The sequence below is a fragment of the Gopherus flavomarginatus genome, chromosome 4 (assembly GCF_025201925.1).
Source record: "Gopherus flavomarginatus isolate rGopFla2 chromosome 4, rGopFla2.mat.asm, whole genome shotgun sequence".
In the NCBI taxonomy this organism is placed as follows: domain Eukaryota; kingdom Metazoa; phylum Chordata; order Testudines; family Testudinidae; genus Gopherus; species Gopherus flavomarginatus.
Window position 1 is genome coordinate 9,254,361 of NC_066620.1, and position 22,466 is coordinate 9,276,826.

The window sequence follows — 22,466 nt, forward strand, 5'->3', positions numbered from 1 at the left end:
AAGCAATATTTCCATCTGCCATCACCCCCAGTAGAGCACTGCCATCACCCCCACTGTGAACGGGGTGTTGCATTACTGCGCTCTGATCAGCTTCCAGAAACATCCCATAATCCCCTTAAGTCAAGTGGCCACTCTTGTCATTGTTTTGAATCACTGCAGGAATGCGGATATGCCCTTCGAAGCTCCGTTTCTGACAGCTGGTGCTTATCTGCTCCGAGACAAAGCAACCATTAGTGTGGAATGCTGTGTGAGAGACAGAGGTGGGGGAGAGGGGTCTGCTGCTGTTTGAACTTACAAGACCACATACTGACACGCTCTCAGCCCCCCAAAAATGCACTCTCTCCCCCTCCCCACATACACACAACACACTCCCTATCATACTCCACCCCACGCCACCTCCCATTTGAAAAGCACATTGCAGTCACTTGCATGCTGGCATAGCTGCCCATAATGCACCACTCCCAACCCGCTGCAAGTGCTGCAAATGTGGCCACGCCAGTGTGCTTGAAGCTGTCAGTGTGGACAGACTACAGTGCTTTCCCTACTGCGCTCTTCAAGGGCTGGTTTAACTCAACGCGCTCTACATCTGCAAGTGTAGCCATGCCCTCAGACTTTAAGGTTAGAAAGGACTAGCATGATCATCTAGTCTGATCTCCTGAAAACTGCAGGCCAAAGAATCTCACTGATCCACTCTTAAAATATAAATATTAAGAAGAGAATCATCTAGAGAATGTGATGGCATCCTAGCTTCAGTGTGCATGCAAAATATATTCTGCAAAATGGTAGTAATCGGACTAGAGCAACTCCCAGTACCGGTACAGAATTAAATTTTAGGATGTATCATTTTATCAGTGCTGCTAACCAATATTAAGATAACACTGAACAGAGAGTACTCTTTGCCATTGATCATAATCTTATCTATAACCTTAAAATGTCATTTTTGGCAAACAGTTCATTAGCTGGGCACAATTTCTGCCTTCAGTTATAAGGACACAGGAATACATCAAGGGCATAGCCAGCCACAATAAGAAAAATGTAAGTTATATATAGGGCTGTCAAATATCTGTTTAAACATTGTTTGATATACTTTTTCCTCAGATCTTAAATGCTGCAATAGTGGTTAGTGTTACTTACCCTGATCCATCCAGAGAAATGAAAAAGACCTGCCATTCCATGCATCCTAAGAAAGAAAGGGACACACTCTAGATAAGATTAAGAGTTCGATGCATGACATACTGTACAAATTGAATGTAAACTAATGGATGTAAAATTTCCAACATCTATCACATCCAGCCATTCAAACAGAAATTTATATTGCACATTAGTGAACACAGGGTGAAAGTCACCCCTCCTGCACTTAGCCTGCGTTAAGCCAAGCTTTGTAGAGGGCACTAAGTAGAGGCTTGGGAGGAGAAATTTAAACACACACACATAGTTGTCCACAGCCACTACTTCATTCAATAGGCCAGAACAGCTACTACTGCCTTTTTATAACCCCCATGCAGGGCACAGTCATGGATCCTGTGGTTTTTCACCAGCCCAGCCTCAAACATACACTAGCCTACGTGGAGTAGGAAAGGCTTCTTATACTTGTAGAATTCCTGTAGCCTTCCCAGCTCTTAAGCAGCACAAAGGGGCTTATGCTGGGGCTCTCCACACCTCATGTGAATTTCACACATGATGACCAAAGGAATCTTATGCTAAGGTAAAAAAGAAGTCCAATAAAATCTCTGAGGGCTTGTCTACATCAGAAAGTTGCAGCGCTGGTGCGGGAGTTACAGCGCTGCAACTTAGGAGGTGTACACATCTGCAGGGCACCACCAGCGCTGCAACTCCCTGTTTGCAGCGCTGGCCGTACTCCCGTTTTGTCTCGGGTGTAGAGGATCCAGCGCTGGTGATCCAGGGCTGGTAATCAAGTATAGACACTTACCAGCGCTTTTCTTGACCTCCGTGGAATAAGCAGGTATCCCAGCATACCTGAGGAAGCCTCTGGTAATCAAGCTGGTCTCCTTCCCCGGCTTGCTCTCGCGTTCCCCGAACCCCGAGCAAGCAGGTCTCCTTCCCTGAGGTTTGCTGGGTGGTTCCGGGAACGCGAGAGCAAACCGCGGCGAAGCTGGTCTCCTTTCCCGGTTTGCGCTCTCGTTCCCCGAACCCCCGAGCAAGCAGGTCTCCTTCCCTGCGGTTTGCAGGGTGGTTCGGGGAACGCGAGAGCAAACCGCGGCGAAGCTGGTCTCCTTTCCCGGTTTGCTCTCTCGTTCCCCGAACCCCCGAGCAAGCAGGTCTCCTTCCCTGCGGTTTGCAGGGTGGTTCGGGGAACGCGAGAGCAAACCGCGGCAAAGCTGGTCTCCTTTCCCGGTTTGCTCTCTCGTTCCCCGAACCCCCGAGCAAGCAGGTCTCCTTCCCTGCGGTTTGCAGGGTGGTTCGGGGAACGCGAGAGCAAACCGCGGCGAAGCTGGTCTCCTTTCCCGGTTTGCTCTCGTGTTCCCCGAACCCCCCTTGAAGCCGCCCAACAGCGCTGCAGTGTGGCCACATCTAACACCACTTGCAGCGCTGGTTGCTGTAAGTGTGGCCACTCTGCAGCGCTGGCCCTATACAGCTGTACTAATACAGCTGTAACAACCAGCGCTGCAAAATTTTAGATGTAGACATGGCCTGATTCATTGTTTCATCACCATCTCAGATGGTAAAAGTGTGGCTTTCCCTTCAAAGAAAGCCCTATGTAAATACAGCAGATTACAGGAAAATACCTCTGTCTAGCACTATGTTTTATCTCCTACCATTCAGCAGCAAAGAAAGGAAAACTGCACTTTGAGGTATTTGCTAGTCACTTAACTATAGGGATTTTTAGTGAGTCAAAATAGCCCACATGACCAGAAGTCTTATACGGCAGACCTGCATAACAAAACTGTTTCATTCCAATACTCAGTGGACATAAAAACTGCCATCCCTGTTAATAATAATGCTGAGCAGTTATGCTTTTCACCTTCAAAGAACTCTCTATTTAAAATGTACAAATCTTAAAGATGTCAAGGACTGAATATGCCTGGAAAATAAACTGCTCACACATCAAAGGGTCAGGGCTGAGGCACCATAGCAGGGTAGCTTGCCGAAGCTAAGATTGCCAATACCTACGTTATGCTTGTCCAGTGGAGAAGGACTTCAGTCTTTAATGCTATCAGTCTAGCATCTTTTATTAGTAACATCAAAAAAATATTTTTAAGTTAAAATTATACTCTAGTTACATTATAGAAGATGGGGATTTCCATCCAGCTACGGGTTCTACAGCTTCCCATTTTCTCTCTAAGATATAGCCTTGAAGGTCTTCTGACGTCCTTGAGCCACGATATCTGCGAAATACTCCATCCATCGCACTGAGGAGCAGACACACGGTAATTACAATAATGCCCCTTATTATAAGAAACTGCCTCTGCAGCCAAAAAGAATTACCCAGCATAAGAGGTACTGGTGCCACTTATGAAGCCTGACCTGCACTCCAACAAAATGCGACCTTCGATGGTAAATTAGGGTTCCAAAAAAATTATGAATACTTCACTTCATGAACTCTTACAAACTAAACAATCCTGAGGGATTAAACATCTTTTTAAAAGAAATATGCCCACATATACACATCATTATGACAGCGATTTTCAGATAAACCTAAAAAAGTTGGGATTCCAAATCTCATTCAAATTCAATAGAAATCAGGCTTCATCAAGCTCCTCTGAAACAGCTTTTAGCTTTTTTATTTTTTAAAATCAGTTTATTATAATAGACCTAACTGTGTGACATATGATTTATGTGCATTTATCTGAAGGATTCTTACAACATAATGGAGCAGAAGAATGAGGGGGTGTACACCTTAGTCTCTTCCACGAATGTTTTTAATTATGTTATGCATAAAAAAGGCATTTACAGACACTATTTTTCTTGGAAACAACTTTAAGTGAGGAATTTACCTGTGTTATTACAAACAAAAGTTTTAGCCCAAAGCTTGAATTACATTTCAGAGAATTAGAGTGTTCTCTTTGTCCGTTCATACTCCCATTCTGCTTTCAATTATACCTGTTTAAGACCAAAGTTGCAAGCAGAATTTGGAATGTGCGTGTGCACACACACACACAGTATGTGCACACATTAGACAGAGTTATTTTTAAGTTTCATACATTTAAAAAAAAAAGTTAGTAATAAAAAATCCAGTACTACATATATGCAGTGTGAGCAAGTTATTGTTGAGATGAAAACCCAAACTTCAGTCTCCTGATATGTTTATATTTGCAACCTTAATGTTATATTAACATTCCTATTTTTCCTGCTCAAATAATTCCCTTCAGACTTGACGATTACATACATTTTCCAAGAAAATTCTCACTTTGGGATGATACAGTCACAGTAGATCTCCACTCAAAATGAAAATTACTAGGAAAACCACAAGCGAGAACAGAGGAAAATCTTTGGGCAAATTTAAACTATAGCATTAATTGGTAAAAATGCAATTAAAATTGTCTTTAGATTCAGAAATAGCTGATTTAAATTATATTAATCTGAACTACATATGCAGAGCAAGGCTATTTTGTCTTGGAACAAAAAAAACTGTTTTAAAAAGATATTTTAAGCTCTAAAATTTATTTCTTCAATTTAAAAACAAACAAACCAAGAAAAAACCTATAGCATCTATCCAGGGTTCTGGGTGCTTATCCCATAAATTAAAACACAAAACAGACAGACACAGGACTTCTTATAGCAATAACCACTCATCCCACACCCTCCAACAGCCTTAGCAGAGAAGGAAAATAAACTGCAAGTCTTGTTCTTAGCCACTGCAACAGCTAATGCTCTGGGGAAGGTGAGGAGAATTATGTTACACAACATACACTATGCCAGAATTATGTTCAACAGGTGGTGGCTATCAACAACAGTATGTAATGAATCATTTTAATTTGCATCTGTTCACAGGCTCTGCATGATGCTTCACCTGTATGGAAACTGAAAGCTTTGATTCCTGTATGATAGAGACTTACTGGTAAATAGTAGGAAGTGTGGTGACAAAAAAACGGCCACTCAAACCTAGTAGAGAGGGGGAAAAAAAATAAAAAGATACAAATCATATTTGTTCAGCTCAGCTTCTGAAAAATAAATTTCTATTTTGATTTTCTAAAGATACCTATAAACATTTGTCTTTTCAGAACAAAATGTGAACATGAATGGGATTATCACGTCTAATAACACACTTAGTTGTTTTGTTCTAGAAAATACCGCAGTAAATCCATGACAACGCTATTCAATATAAAATATTGTCCAGCATAATAGCAAAAAAACTATGAAAAACTGTTACTTACCTTATGGCAACTGATTCTTTCAGAAGTTTTGTCTGTGTGGATCTAGATGAGGGCATGTAAGATCAGAATCTTTGAATAGCATCTGTTGAGCTATGCCTGCAACATTCATGTGCTTGCCCCCCCCCCCATCCCTACCTGAGGGCATAAAGTGCAGAGTGGTTGCAACAGTCCCTCAGTTTACTTGCTAATTCACAACCACAGTTAAACACTCCAATAATAGCAGGGGGGGGGGATCCAGCAGATGACAACATCTAAAGGTTACTAGTTACTAGAAGTTAAGTAAATGGAGATTACTTACCTGTAACAGAAGATTCTTAGAGATGTGTAGTCCCTATCTGTACCCAACATGTACCCTCACCCACTCTGGAGGAAGAACACAAGCTAGTTGGTAACAAAGAGCAATACGATCCAAAATCCATTTTGAAAGTCTCTGGGCTGATACAGCTTGATTACTCAGCTATGGAAATAAATACTTTAGGCATCTTTCTAATATCCTCTGTTCTTCGCAGATAAAAGGCCAAAGCTATTTTATCCAGAAAATGCAGCCATCTCTCCTCATATGAGGCACGCGGTGTAGGAAAAAAATGATCAGTAGATGAAAGGTTACTCATATGAAACTCGGAAGCTATTTTAGGTATGAACCTGGGGTGGGGACACAATAAGACCTTTTTGTTACCTTCTCCATGAGATGTTTGCTGAGTCTGAGTTTCCAACCCTCATGAGTTCTGAGGAAGGGGTGGAGGGAGGGCAGATGCTGCACCCGACAGGAACATTAGCCTCACGCAAGCAATAGCGGCAGCTCTGATGTTCATCACTTCCCAACAAGGAGTGAGAGCATAAGACACAGTTCTTGAACTCCAGAACCCTGGGCATAATCCCAGATGTCTTGGGGAGAAAAAGCCCCGGGGCAGGGAAGAAATGGGGGAAAGCTATCTAACTATACTAAACTGGACTATACTATAAAGACTACTAAAGCTACTAAAATTACTAAAAAACTAACTATATGCAATATGTTACAGCTATGATGCAGTAAAAAGGTGCTGACGACACCAAAGATTCCAACTCAGACCTTGCGGCAGTAAGAAGGAACTGGACAAGTGTCAGCCCACACCACCGTTTATGCCCTCAGTTCAGAGCACAAGGAGAGCTACAGTGCAGATGCATGCCAATGGACACGGCTTGCAAAAAAAATTCTGGACTCAGGCACATGACAGACACATGAATCCCATGTGTGGAATATGCATACGAACCATCACTCAAAGAAGAATCATTTGTTCTTAATATGCATTCATGGAGATCTCTCTCTCCGTGACTGATGAGCAATGCCATTATGGAAGGTGGAATTGTGCAATCCTAACTGCCAGTAAATAAAGTGATTTTAACACTGTCCTACCAAATCTGGCACCTGATCTTGCAGTGAAGTCAAGGACATAGTGTTTAAACAAAGAGGCTATCTTGCAGATCTCTGATATGGGGATGTTTCTAAAGCATGCAGTGGAGAAACTGTGGTTTAGTGGAATGAGCTTGGAGGCTTAGAGGAAGAAGCATTAACACCATGTGATAGATACGCTGGGTAATTCAGTTCGATACTCTCTAGAAAGAAGTGGCCTCCCCCTTAGCAGCACTACTTTTGGCAACAAATACAAGGAGTTTACCTAAAGGACTTTGTTCTATCAAAATATTATAACAAGGCTCTGAAAAGATCCAAAGTGTGAGGTTTTGTTTCCCCTGGAGAGGAATGGTGTTTTAGAATGAAAGCAGAGAGATCAACAGACTGATTTAAATGGAAATCTGACAATTTTGGGAATAATATTTTAGAGGGGATCTCAACATCTCCTTATCTCTGTGGAATGTTGTGTGAGGATCATCAGCTACGAGCGCTGATGTAACAACAATAAAAAAGACCATCTAAACAGTAAGTTGGTGTAAACAGCATTCACGAGAAATTCAAAAAGAGATTCCATGATGCTTATAAGGACAATATTAAGTTCCCACATTTGAGGGAGCTCTTTGGTGGGTAAGTATGAAAACTATAGAAACCCTTAGAAATCTGGGGAGAGAGAAAACAGAATATGACTGGATGGGATGGCATGTGGACCTGAATGGAACAAAATAAAAGTCCAGAGTGTTTCAAATATAGAATACAAATCAAGGATTTTAGGTCTGGGAGCGTCCAATGTGTCACAGTTGTGCTGGGCTACCCAAACTGAAAATCTTTTCCACTCAGAGGAGTACATTATCATTGTAAATAGCTTTCTGCTTGGCAGAAGGATTTCTCGGACTTGCAATGAATCTGTCACTAGCAGTCAACTGGAGAATATCCAGGCTATCAGGTGTAGCAATTTTGCTTCTATGTGAAGTACTTTATATTAGTTCTGTGGTCTGTCTGGACAATTTGGATGTGCAATTGGAAGCTGAGTAGGAGGAGACTAAGATCTATCAACCAGAATTTTCTTTGCCAATATGGCACTATCAAGATGAGTACAGATGCAGCCTGTCTGATTCTCCATATCACGCAGGTTATCAGAAAGATCAGAGGAGAAACACACAAGACTGTGATTCCACAGCATGATACAGGCATCTTTCAAGAATCCCGGCTCATGAATCCTCTGAAGCAAAAAAAACCAGACACTATTTTCTTTGGTGGCAGACAAGACTATAAGATTCCCCATGGATGTTTTTATAAAATATATGATCTAGGAATTATTTTGGGGAAATTGTATGGTTTGTGTTACACCACAGGTCAGACAAGATTATCACAACGATCTCTTTTGGCCTTAAAATTGATAAATCTATGAAATACAGGCACGCTGATGGAGCTCTTCGAGATCATTTGTTGTTGCTGATGGATTTCCTGCTTCGGAAGTCTGTTACACTGTTACTGGCTCCTGGGAAATGAAGAACTATTAGAACTATCCTGGATTGTTGACACCATGTCCATAATTTCATTGCCTCCAGACACTGGAGTGATGAACAAGCACCTCCGTAGTTATTTACTGTTGTGTCTGAGAGAACCCGGACAGTAGAATTCAATAAAACAGGCACAGCGTAGCAACCTCCTCTCTCATGAGGTCAGCTGGCACAAGTAATGCTGCTATTCTTGGTGCCTGTGCCAATGCCAACAATTGCAAACACTGTCAGGTGCAGGCCCCGTGAAGGTCTGAGCCAGAAGTTAAGCCCATGTCACTTGTCCCATCATATGAATGGTCTTAATGCTCCATCCCAAGAGGAGAGCAAAGGTTTATGCTTCTTTGGGAATGAGTAGATTGGCATGAGGAATGATGTTCTGACCTCCTTAGTTTTAGTCAGGAGGCACTACTGGTCTTTAGTGCTAGCCCATACGGCCGGGGGCGGGGGATATGAGGGAGGGCGCTCGGCAGCCTCAGTTCCTTATCAGACAGCATTGGGGCAGATCTTTGGTGGGTATCAACATCAGAGGTTGCATACTGGCTAACAGTGGCACCAGCAGACAGGGATTTAGAAGTGACTAGTCCCATACTGGAAATCGATGTCCATTCTTCACTTCTGAGGTGCCTCTCTTCAACTACTGAAAAACATACTGAGTGCTCCAGGATTTTCTTGTTTTGGCTGAAGAGATCAGCAAACCAAACAGCAGCCTGGTACATGGCTCTCACCAAGACAAAAAAAGGTAGTGGTTTCGACAGTCTGTGAGGGCAGTGGTTTTGTCGCAAGAGGAACACAGGTTTGAAGCCCGAAGACTTCAAATTTGCTATTTTAGGATTATGATAGTGGCACAAAGTACCGTGGAGACATTAATTATTTTTTTTAAAGGAAGAATTTTGTTTGGAAATTAATTCTAACTAGGTGAAGACATTGCAAGAGAAAAGAAAAATTCTGCTATGGGCAGGAAGAGGAAACCACGGGATTTGTGGCCACTCTGCCCTTTATGCCCTCAAGTGGAGGAGAGTAAGCACAGACGAAGCCCAACAGAGATATCCAGTCTTTCAAAGATTCAGATCTTGGGCACGTCAGGCACCCGTGCTTCTAGAGTGGTATCCACATGGATAAATATTTCAAGAAGAAATTACTGATTCTGCTATCTCTAAACTTCACTATCATTCTTTCATGTATATATTCATTAATTCAGGCATGCAACTTCACACAGGTCTATAAAGTTTTACTAAAAGGCAGCCTGGCAGGAAGCCAGGGATAGTAGCAAGGGGCCCTAAATGCCAATCACAAGGCACAGGGCCTTATGTGTACAACTCACCTGTATATCCCCTCCGGCTTAAGGATCAAACCTTTGCATCCCCACAATTCCCTGATCTTGGCAAAGGAAGTATTTGGAGAGGCATTTTGCTTTGTTTATTCTTAGTCAGCACTTTGGATTTTAAAAACATGTTTTGGGGGGAGGGGTTAGGTCTTGTTAAATGATGCTTAAAATAAGGATTCTATGACTCTTGCATTACCCTAGACCAAAATCTGTGTTAAAAATGAGATGCTAAATGGGTCAACTAGAAGTGAAAATTCAAATACCCAAAAAGCCCTTCAAAATTGTTGCAGTAAGAGGGAATCTGAGTAATCTCATATTAGTCAGCCAAGGCACGGCACTGGATTAAGAACCTGCTGCTTATTTCACCTCTAATGCAAGACCAAAAAAAAAAAAAAAAAGTGGGAGAGGAACAAAGGAAGGAAAAGCAATTAGATCATATAAGGAAGAAACAATGTGAGATTTAAAGCTATGCATTACTTGTTATCGAGGGATCTAGTTCAATCTGTAGCACATCAGAACATTTAAAAATATAATCACTGAAATGGAAAATGAAATGGAAATCACTTTCTGGAGTCATTGCACATTTTTTGATTTACCAAGTTGCAATAAATTAGCTAGAAATTTCTACCTACCAGTACTTAACTCCTGGTGTTTCTATTATCATCATTATCAAAGGAACTTATAACTCTCCTTCATGCTTAGTAATTCCATTTTTTTTCTTAAATATAACTTGAGTTTAAACAGATATTAACTTTTTCACATCAGCTGCCAGATATTCTGTTTTATCATTTTAGATTAGTGCTACAGGATTTTATTTGATCTAGAGAAAATATTTTTCAAAGTCATAACAATAAAGAAAAGCACTGATATAATGAAAATGGTGGTATAGAATAATTTGATATATCTGCATAGTAACAGTTCCCATTATAGTAGTATAAATTTCTAGAACAAAAGAACAGCCATACTGGATCAGACAGATGGTCCATCTACCCCAGTATCCTGTCTTTTGACAGTGGCCAATGCCAGATAATTCGAAGGGAATGAAAAGAAAAGGGAAATCTTAAGTAACCCATCCCTGTTGTCCAGTCCCAACTTCTCACAGTCAGGGGCTTAGCATCACCCAGTGCATGGGGTTGAATCCCTGATCATGCTGGCTAACAGCCCCTGATGGACCTATCCTCCATGAACTTAGCTAATTCTTTTTTGAACACAGATACACATTTGGCCTGCACAACATCTCCTAGCAATGAATTCCATAGGTTGACTGTGTGTTGTGTGATGAAGAATTTCCTTTTGTTTGTTTTAAACCTGCTGCTTATCAAATTTCATTGGGTGACCCCTAGTTCTTGCATTATATGAAGGGGTAAACACTTCCTTAGTCACTTTCTCCACACCATTCATTATTTTATAGACCTCTACCATATCGCCCTCCTTAGTCATCTCTTTTCTAATATGAACAGTCACAGTATTTTTAGTCTCTCCTCATATGGAAGCTGTTCCATACCCTTAATCATTTTTGTTGCCTTTTTGGGTACCTTTTTCATTTCTAATGGAAGTTTTTAGAGATGGGGCAATCACGCCTGCACACGATATTTAAGATGGGGGCATATCATGGATTTATATAGTATCATTATTGTAATTACAATCTTATTATCTATCCCTTTCCTAATGGTTCCTAACATTATTAGCTTTTTTGACTGCAGCTGCACATTGAGTGGACATTTTCAGAAGACTATCCTAATGACTCTACTTTCTTGAGTAGTAACAGCTAATGTTGACCCCATCATTTTGTATGTTTTCCAACGTGCATTACTTTACATTTATCAACATTGAACTTCAGTTGCCATTTTGTTGCCCAGTCACCCATTTTTGAAAGATTCCTTTGTAACTCTTCAGAGTCTGATTTGGACTTAGCTATTTTACGTAGTTTAGTATCATCTGCAAACTTTGCCCCTCACTGTTTACCACTTTTTCTAAATCATTTATGTATATGTTGAATAGCATTGGTCCCAGTACAGATCCATGGAGGACACTGCTATTTACCTCTCTTCAGTCTGCAAACTGACCCTTTGTTTCCTATCATTTACCCAGTATGATGCACGAGAGGACCTTCCCTCTTATCCCATGGCTCCTTTCTTTGCTTAAGAGACGTTGGTGAGGGACCTTTGTGAACGGCTTTCTGAAAGTTCAAGTATACTAGACCCACTGGATCACCCTTGTCATGTTTGTTGACCCCTTCCAAGAATTCTAATAGATTGGTGGGCATGATTTCCCTTTATAAAAGCCGTGTTGATTCTTCCTCAACATATCGTGTTCATCTATGTTTGATAAATCCGTTCTTTACTATAGTTGCAACCAATTTGCCTGGTACTGAAGTTGGGATTACCGGTCTATAATTGCAAAGTTTGCCTCTGGAGCATTTTTTAAAAATTGGCATCAAGTTAGCTATCCTCCAGCCATCTACACAGAAGATGTAAGTGATAGGTTACATATCACAATTAGTAATTTCACATTTTAGTTCCCTCTGAGCTGTTGGGTGAATATCATTTGGTCCTGGTGATTTATTACTATTTAAGTTATCAATCTGTTTCAAAATTACCTCTACTGACACTTCAATCTGGGACAGTTCCTCAGATTTGTCACCTCTGACAAATACAGAGAATTCTTTGACTGATGAAAATAATTAATGTAGCTTCTCCGCAATGTCCTTTTTTTCCCTGAGAGCTTCTCTAGCATCTCAATCATCCAGTGGTCCCACTAATTGATTGGCAGTCTTCCTACTTCTGATGTACTTAAAAAAAATTGCTGTTAGTTTGTGTGTTTTGCTAGTTGCTCTTCAGATTTTACTTTTTGGCTTGCCTAACTACACTTTCACACGTGGCTTGCCAGAATTAATGCTCCTTTCCATTTTCCTCAGTTTGATTTCCAATTTTGAAAGGATTCCTTTTTGCCTCTAACCGTTTCTTTTACTCTCTTGTTTAGCCACGGTGGCAATCATCTCAAGAGACATGCATAAGGCATTCATGCAGTAAATTTATTAAATTTGTAATGAATGATATGACCATTAATATGTCTACTTTTCAAAGGCACACATGGGAAGCAGGTGCCTAACTCCCGTTGACCAGTGGGAGTTAGGCACCTGAAAACCATTTAGGCCCTTGAAAGTCTCCCTCACTATACCTAAGTATTCCCGTTCCTATCCAGTTACCCAATCCATCTGAATGGAGACTTTTAGGGGGAGAGCAGGGCAAGGACATTGACAATTTCTTCCCCACTTGTTGATTACAACCAAGTTCCCACTTCCAATAATGATCTTTCCCAGCACACACCTTCCAGCCAAGAACTGAGTCCACTGACACGGGAAAAGCCTACAATACGATTGCCCCTATGGTTGAAAAATACTTCAACTTAGGTTACAACCAAAAATTGACTAAACTAAAGTAACCTTAACAGGTCCCTTGCAAAAAACTTTCTAGAGCACAAAAAACATGGAAGCCTATGGTCAACTGAATTCCCACGTGGAGCACACGGTAACTGTAAACTTATCTACTGAAAGAAAAATCAGATGATAAACCATACAGAGCCAAAACCACTTAGGCTACAGTAACTCCTCGCTTAACATGGTAGTTATGTTCCTGAAAAATGCGACTTTATATAAAATGATGTTAAGCGAATCCAATTTCCCCATAAGAATTAATGTAAATAGGGGAGTTAGGTTCCAGGGAAATTTTTTTCACCAGATAAACTATATTATATAGATATACACACAGTATACGTTTTAAACAAACAATTTAATACTGTTCACATCTATGATGATTGTGAAGCTTGGCTGCGGTGGTGAAGTTAGAGGGTGGAAGAGGGAGGGATATTTCCCAGGAAATGTCTTGCTGCTAAATGATGAACTAGCACTCAGCTGAGCCCTCAAGGGTTAACACATTATTGTTGATGTAGCTTCTCATAAAGGCAGCACAAACAGGAGGGAGGGAAGACAGCATAGCAGAGACAGACACACACCTTGTGTGTGGAAGAGAGAGAGGGAGAGAGAGAGATGCACACTGCCCTTTTAAGTAAGCTGACCCACTCTTAAGTGCATTGTCTTCTTAAGTGGATCAGGAAGTTGAGACAGCAGCTGCTTCCCCAGGCTCTCTCTGTCTCTCTCCCTCCGTGTCCCCTTCCTGCTCTATATAGAGAAGAGGTAAGCAGGGTGCAGGAGCAGGGGGGAGGACATCCTGACATTAATGCCCCTTTTCCCCCCCTGCACAGCAAGCAGGAGTCTCTGAGAGCAGCTCCACGGCAGAAGGCAGGAGCAGCACATGGCAGTGGGGGGAGGGACAGCTGAACTGCCACTTGCTAGCCTGCTCAGCGGCTGCAACATAGGCAACTTAGGAGAGCGGGGAGCTGATGGGGGGCTGCCGGTCCACCCCAGTTCCAAGCCCCCACCAGCTAGCTGCAACCGGCTGCTCTTCCTGTAAGCAGTGGACAAAGCAGGCAGCTGCCAAACAACATTAGAAAGGAGCACTGCGCAGCTTTAAACGAGCATGTTCCCTAATTGATCAGCAACATAACAATGAAATAACGTTAACAAGGACGACTTTAAGTGAGGAGTTACTGTATTTGAAAATTCTACCAGTAATTTTTAAGTTAAAAATTTATCAGAAAGACTAATTCTTTGAAATTTTCCCAAACAATTCTGCTTGTCATAGCCTTATTTTGGAAAGAATCATTTTCTTAAAAAATCATATGCATCACATAAGTGCCTGTAGGGCCTAATAAAGATCCAAGTCCCATTGTTTTAGCACAGTACAAACATAAAAGAGCTTAAAATCTAACAGGGATTGAAAGGTCTGGCTCACAATGGAAACTGGTTGCAATCTTAACGAGAGTGTTGATATTGCAATACTTAGGAGCTCACTGTTTCTTTAATATGAGGAAGCAGAGGTTCGTTTTAATTAAGGTTTAGCCCATGAGAAAAGAAGAATTGTTTTCACACTCTTCCATTTATTAATCTGGTAACAATCTGTGGATTCACTAACTGAAGAACCCATACTGGTAGCCTTTCAATTTCAGAGAATTTTGGCGTTCTTCCAACTATCTAATAATACAACTCACAAGCACACAGTGAGCCCTCAGGAAGAGCTAGTATTCTTTGTCCTTGAGATTAGAGTTCAGCTTCACAGGTACAGAAAATTAAGTCTGAACTTGTTAAAATTAACAGTATGGAGTTAACGTAATTGCAGTATCACCTGCACTTGAGAAATAAACCCTTAAAGTGTGTACACACTTCCATGATTTGATAAAGCAAAACCATCAGCCATGGTTTTCTGATTTGGATCTAACTAGAACTTCCTCCCACTTTTATTACAAATCATGACTATAATTAAGCTTAGCAGAATTCTTTTTTTTTTTTTTTTTTTTTAATTTCAGTGGATGATACTGATGTTTATTTTAAAGCATTTTTTTATTGTCATTGATATAAATTTTCATAGTTGTAGGAAATTTGGGGGGGGGGACAGACAGTAATTAGTTAAAAGCAGATTTTGAGATTCAAAAATTTTGAAGCTGTATAACCATTAAACCACAAAGTATCCTTAAATCAAATGCTAATAAAAGATGTCAAGCAGCTTTTTTCTTACTTTGCCCATCTGTAAAGTTTCAGTCATCAATGGAAATATTTTTTTCATAGGTTTATATGTCTACAGTGAAATTGACGTTTACCAACATTTACTGATAAAAATCTAATCTTTCCTATCTTAACTATAATAAACATCATTCCTTTGCAGCTAGATTAGAATTGTAAACATATTGCATTTATCTGCATACACTTACAAATCTAACAAAGCTTTTTTATGTCAAAATGTTACCTGTGTCAGACTTATTCAAAAAACAAACCGAAAGCAGGAAATAGCCTAAGTATAATTTACAGAACAAGTTTTGTAAAAGCTTTTTTCCACACATACTTCATTTACAAGAAACAAATTAAACTGGTCCTTTCAAAGTACTTAAAAGCATTACTATAGCTAGATAATATAATAAAGCAATAAAGCAGCCAGCTAAGAGAGAGAGTTTATAAAAATGTCCATTTAGCTTGAGCAGACTTCAAGATTGTTTCCCTATGTAGAATAATCCATGGTTTTCAACCTTCTTGTTCCCCTAACCATTACTACCCAGTAGCGTGACCAGACAGCAAGTGTAAAAAATCAGGACAAGGGGTGTGGGATAATAGGAATCTATATAAGAAAAAGCCCCCAAAATCGGGACTGTCCCTATAAAATCAGGGCATCAAGGCACCCTACTACCAGGCAGTGGAACTATCTCAGTCAAGTAACAGCCTTCCATGGCAGAGGTAGATCAACACACCGGACTCCTTGTTGTTATTGTAGGTAGACACTGCTATGCGATGTCCACTACAGAGGGCACTAGAGCAGAAGACCCACACTGATCCTTCATTTGGAAGATAGAAACACTATGCTGTTAAATTAACAATGCGAAAGAAATGGAAGGAAATAACATTTATTTTGATTAAATCTAATTTTTCTGATTTGGCCAATTTTTCAGTTGCCCCAGTAAAATGGAGCATTTCCCCAGTAGTTAAGAGCTACACAGGTTCGGGTGTTCCTTTTAAATACTTATATGTAGTGCCCATTTCACTGCGTACCTGGTTCTTGAGTGACGTCCACTTTTCCTACAGTGATATCTAGATGGTCACTTTCTTTTGCAAAATTCTCCCATGCTGCCTCAATCTGTTGGCACGCTGGACACCAAGGGGCATAACTAAGAACAGAGAAAAATGTATTAGATTAATATACACACACTGAAATATTTTTTTAAATCAAGCTTTCCAGAAAAAGCACATCTGATACAATGGAAATATAAAAGTACTGATCACAGATAAGTAGACACTTTCTAATTTTTTCTTATTAAGACTACTGGATTAGGGGGAAAAATCATGAAATCCCAACCAGTTTTAAAAAAATCCTTATGGATTTATAGAAGTTGTTTAAACAATTCACAAGTCTGAAAAGATAATCTTTTCAAAATCCTTCACAATGCAGCACAAACAAATAACTCCATTTACCCACAAAAGAGATTAATTTTCATGGACGCTGTCAAGAGTTACTGAAGCGAGGCGTATCTTCAAAAATTATGTCCTAAAGATGACATTCTACATCACCTTCATACATCTCAGGCCCTCCTCTAAATTATATTGACTCTAATTTGCTACTTTATATTATCAAGGCAGAGCACCTATGCTATCAAAGCATATTTGTCTGGACAACATTCTTTAGAGATGCACCCTGACAAAATAAAGTTCATCAAACAGGAAAAAGGCAAACAAGAACCTATGAAGACTACATGTAAGCGTCTGATATGAAAAAGTGGGAAACTTAAACAGAAGAGGAAACAATGAGTTTCCACAGCCAACTGGTAGAGGAAGGGGGTTGGGAAAGTAGAGAGGCACCACAACCTGCAACAGAAGCTAGGAGTAACAACCTGGACGTTAGAACATGGCAACTGATCGTGACAGTTGGCAACAACAGCACAATTTTGTTTAAGGTCTGGCAGGAAATCCCCATCCCTCTATTATATTCTCCCAAGGAACATGAGGGAGATATACAGCGATAGCTTGTCTAGGGCAGCTGTTGAGCTAAGGATGGTTTCATAGTACTCTGTGTCTGAAAGTTTTATTTGTTTTTAAATAAATACTTATTATTTGATCCTATAATTCTGCTCTGGACAGCTGGCCTTCCTCCTCTAAAGGAGGAAGTTTCCCTTTGTGGGACCATGTGCGCACATCCAAACCGAATCACCATGTCTGTGGCCTGATGTTTTTGCATTTATCTCCCTGTGCTCCACTCTGTGAAGGAGAGCGGTGCGGAAAAAACACCATGCTGTGCTCCGTAGGTCAGAAAGGGAAAGTGTTATTTTATTATTTCTTCTTTCACAGTTTGTCACTAAGATACTGCTTTGGGGTGCGGGGGGGGGATTGGGAGGGGAGCACAAAATTGGACTCAGGTTGTTTTCAAAATAATTTCCAGTGACTAGTGCTCCCATTGCCTTCTACAAGCACGGGGTTATTGTTTCCCCGCCTCCATTTGGGCTCCTTTTGGGTGCCAGTGAAGAGCTCCCCAGAAGCTCTACTCCTTTCGGCTCCATGGAAGTCACATGGACCAGATGAGTCTATGTTTCCCTGGAGGTCTCAGCCTGGGATAGGAGTAGGCATTCCTTGGGGAGTGACGGGGTGGGATGTTATAGAGGATGCAGCAGCGGGAAGGAACTGTGCTAAATTACCCTGTTAGTGCACTCTCTGGCATTAAAAAGGTGCATGTTGCATCTGGTGCACTCCATCCGTGACTCAGACAGAACTTGAGGAAGGGAACGATGCTGAGCTCTACAATTGTAGCTGCTGATGTGGGCTGTAGGGACTTAGGCACTATCTTTCATTTGGTACACTGCCCTTCTGGCTCCACTCCCCTCATGGAGATGGGGGGACAGCTTGGCCCTGGACCTGATTTTTCCAATCCTGCCTGGCTCCTTTCCTGCTCTAGGGGAAAGGGTCCAACCTCCACCCCCACCCCCGACGAGGTTCTGAGGAGCAAACTTCATCCTGCCCACTAAGTCAGCCAAGATTCCCAATGACGCACTTAACATCTGTCCCCTGCTTGATCCTTCTCCTTTTGCCACAGGTTTTCGTTAGTTTAGCTCTCTTCATGAAGCCTGAAGGGGCACCATCTACTGCAAACATCTCCAAAGAGGATGCAGAACTGATGGGACTAATGTGGAGTCAAAATGCTAGTTAGAAATTTGAAATAAAAGGTTGACATTCTCCTCAGCTCAGCCATCTGGTTGGGCTTCCAGCAAAACTGTGGAGGTAGATAAAACAGGTAAAATCCAGGGGGCAGGGCATTCCCCTTGCTGCCAGTGACTGACAGGTCTGGTTCTGCCCCAAGGTATAAGCAGGATTTTAACAAATCTGTGGACCCTAGCACAAATGAAGAACAATTACTTTTTATCTTTGTTAGTACTCTTAGCCCTTAGGTTAGCAGGTGTTAGATATATTTCTCAAGCCTTTTCTCTTTTGACTACCAAGAAACTAGACTCCTTTAATGAGTTAAGGCAGCATACACAATGATATTTCTAGTTGAAATATGCTGTCTTTTCTACTCTTAAATCTGACTTCTTCTAATTAGATATAACTATGTATCTGGAACAAAATGAATGGGTGATCGGGGCAATTTCATAGGGGAGAAAAACTATGAATTTTGCTTAGTATGATTGCTTACAAATTTGTCTTATAGCTGCTTCAGTGCCACTAATAACATAATATGAGAGAATTTGATGTCACTTTAGAAATTAAAAGGGAAATTGTGATTGGAAAAAAACTTTGTATTGCTTGTGATAATTAGAAATGGAAGCCTTAGCTTGAAAGCTAATATAGTGGAATTATGAAGCAATGGCATATGTATGAGACCATTTAAAACCTAAAGAATACAACATATCCTGAGAGGGAACAAACATTTACAGATAATATTGTGGAAATGCATTTCCCAAGAGAGAAGCAGCATATTTTTGTACTGTACTTTTTAAGTCAGATTCCCTAAGAGAAAGAGCTTCTGACAAATAAAGCAGATAATATTAACAGAAAAAAGTCTGTAAAATAACCCTGTGCTCTATGAAGAAAAGGATAAATCATCGAGGTACATTCAGAAATCAGACAGTAGTGAGAAAATACAAAAGACAAGAAGAAAAACTATTTAATGAGAAAGCAAAAGGTGAGAGATAAAGCCACTGCAGACAGCTGATGTGAGAGCTATGATAAATATAGTAAGAGTATTGAAAGAAAGAAAATCCATAGACCAACATCCAAGCAAGCAAAATTGGGATTTAAGAATACTCCTAAAGCATTCCACATTCAGAATAGTAAGAGAATAAAGTATGTGCTATCCTTTTAGAATTCAAAGCTCGTTGTTTGCTGAGAGATGAAAATGTAAAGTTTAAGAACTACAGGAAAGAAAAAAAATAAATGGGAAATGTTAAACTGAAGCAGAAGTATTTTATATTGTGAGGGTAAAATGTAAGCAAAACCCTCTCTTAGACTACAACCAGATTTACAGGAAAGGCTAAATGGGACTGTGTTACTGTAGGCTAAATTAAATTGACAATATTAAAAAGCTGGGCACAACTTAAAGTAATACACTGAATAAAGGAGAGCGGTTTTATTGAGAGGAGTTTTTTGGGAAAGAACAAGAAGTCTCCACTCCAACCACAAAAAAAGAAAATATAAAATAAAATAGGCAACATATAAATATTTAGATGAAAAAGAATGGGAGATGAAGATGAACTTAACACTGATACCTGGAGCAGGCTTATACAAGACTGTTTATATTACATAACAATATATCCTGCCCAAGATATGCAAGCGGAACTGAGAGCAATGGGAATTTCATTTACAACCAGAAGACCCTTGTTCACACATTGACCTACATCTGTTATACATATACCACCCAATACAACGCATAAGCCCTGTAATATAAGCAACCCCACAGCCTTCTTTCTCATATATGTCCAACATCCTACGTCACCTCATCTCTCATGTAGACCCTCGTTCAATAAGGGACTTACACGGATGAACCCTCATTGTAGTCAATGGGGCTCCAGGCAGGCATAAGTTTCCATTGACTCCAAAGAGGGGCCATCCACATAACTTGGGTTGATTGTAAACAAAGAAATAACATGCCAGGACTGAAGAGGCAGCATGCCTTAACTGTTTCTTGTTTACAAATGTTATTAATGTTGAGATGGTGCACAGTGTGCTCTTATACAGTAGTAATATGTGTAGAATTGTAAAAAGAGAAAGTGCCTATTACAGACTACAGGTGCCTTTAACACTAAAAACAAATTGCACAATATGACTGACCCAGAAGCCAAGCTTTACTATGTAGCAAAAATAATCAGGTACAACTTACAAAGAAGAGATTGAAAAAAACATCTTTCCCAGACACCATCCCTTAGCTATTCCTCCCTCCTAACTCCCCAAACGTGAGAAAAGAGATGGATTTTGCAGCATGCTCAGGAAGTCAAACATGGAATTTTCCAGACAGGGACTTCATGAAGAAGGCTCAGCCAGCAGTCCTCCCATCCTTTTAAAACCAGGGGAATATAGCTGGAACATTGCCACTGACCTCAGTTATGCTACTTTTTTTTTTTAAATAGATATAGATGTGCTGGTCTATCAAATACTTTTAGGTGTAGCTTGGTTGTGTTCACGGTAAGTATTTACATTTAGTTTTATTCCCCATTGCCGATCAGGACAGAATTATTAAAGAGGAGATTGTTACTACATTCTGCAGTCTACTGTGCTCCTGTCACAAGCATTATGAATGTGACACTTCTGAACATGTTAAGAACAATGGCAAGGGATCCTGAGTGAGGACCAGGCTTCAGAGAACCCCCTGTCCTCCTCAGTGCTCTGCTTTTGTGCCAGAATTACATAGACCTGCTAACACAGGATATGCGATGGCAGTCTTTCCCCTTCAACGGGCTATAGGATTGCATATCCATATGTAGGCGCTTCTGCAAGGACTTCAGAGAACAGCGAGAAAGAGCTCTACTAGCTGAAATCATCTTTTGGTACTGTCCAAAACTTTGAGAAGCTGCACCCCGCCTTTAACTTTCACTTAGGGTGACCCGATGTCCCATTTTTAAAGTAACAGTCCCGTTCCTTAGGGACTTTCTTATATAGGCCCATATTACTAACCGGTCCCATTTTTTCACAGTTGCTATCTGGTCACCCTTTCACTTCATATTTTTATGCACCTTAAGTCAACTGGTTTTGAGTCATTTCTTCACAAGCCACTCCCAGACAGCCTTAGAGACCTTAAAACTACTCCAGTCCAGTAGTGATCAGACGTCACAAGAATGCAGTGAAATTAAAGGATTTACAGAAAAAATGATGTAGTAAGTAAGTCCCAAAATAATCAAGAATTAAACTGGATGGGAACTGGAGGAAAAGAGTACTAAGAATGTGCGTGCAGAATGGAGAAGGACAAAAAAATATTTTTATTCTTTCTCCTATTTCACACTCTCTACACTTCTTCCTCTTTAAAAATGACAATGGTTTTCAATAAAAGTTACAGAAAAGATGAGGCTCAGGGGAAAGCAAAGACCGAGCTCTTGAAAGAATTTAGGTTTTATCAAGTTACATAACAGTGGGATGGGTAATAGATTAATAAAGAAGCTAAAGACAGCCTATGCCCCTACAACCTAATAATTGGACATATCGATAGGAATTTTATAAATCTAGCTGCACTACAAATGTGCTACCTTAGAAGATGAATCACAAGATTTCCAATATTTACAAGATCAAAGAAGTCTTTTTGGGGGGAGGGAGGGAGTTTAAACCAAAATGGCACAATCTGGTCTTAAAATAAGATTCCTAGATAAGTTTTTCATGCCTACCAGTTATAAAAGTAAAGCTACAAAAACCATTTGAAGAAATATGACAGATAACTGTTTCCTGTGAGTCTATTAAGTTATAGGTAACCTCCAAGTAACAGATTCTTTTTTTTTTTTTTACACTGATGCTAAAATAGAAAATATTCAAAATATTTTACCAATGCAGTAGACAAAAGTTTTCAGATCAGTGCAACAAATGAAAGCATCAACCAGGAGAGGAAAAAAAAACTCAACGAAATGCTTTGCACTAGAATTGTAGGGCATCACTCCTTAGATAGAATCTGCTCCTTTAGAATGCGTCAATGTCACACTGACATCCATAGGTTGTTAACAGGGCCAAAAACACTATCCTAATGCAATCACAAACAGATATGGTTGAAGTGTATTTGTTTATATTTTTTAAAACTGCCTATGAGGTTCACTGATGCCAGAGTATAGAATTG

At 40.3% G+C, this 22,466-nt stretch overlaps 1 protein-coding gene across 2 annotated transcripts in view; it reads right to left on the bottom strand.

Moving 5' to 3' along the window:
- TMX4 (thioredoxin related transmembrane protein 4) overlaps positions 1 to 22,466 on the bottom strand; it is a 56,913-nt gene that overhangs the window by 18,867 nt on the left and 15,580 nt on the right. For both annotated transcript variants that reach the window (XM_050952215.1, XM_050952214.1), the window contains exons 2-5: positions 16,226 to 16,341; positions 5,019 to 5,064; positions 3,243 to 3,371; positions 1,135 to 1,180 (exon numbers count right to left, since the gene is read on the bottom strand). In XM_050952215.1, coding sequence (XP_050808172.1) covers positions 1,135 to 1,180; positions 3,243 to 3,371; positions 5,019 to 5,064; positions 16,226 to 16,341 — 337 coding nt within the window. The remainder of the gene's footprint in view (positions 1 to 1,134; positions 1,181 to 3,242; positions 3,372 to 5,018; positions 5,065 to 16,225; positions 16,342 to 22,466) is intronic.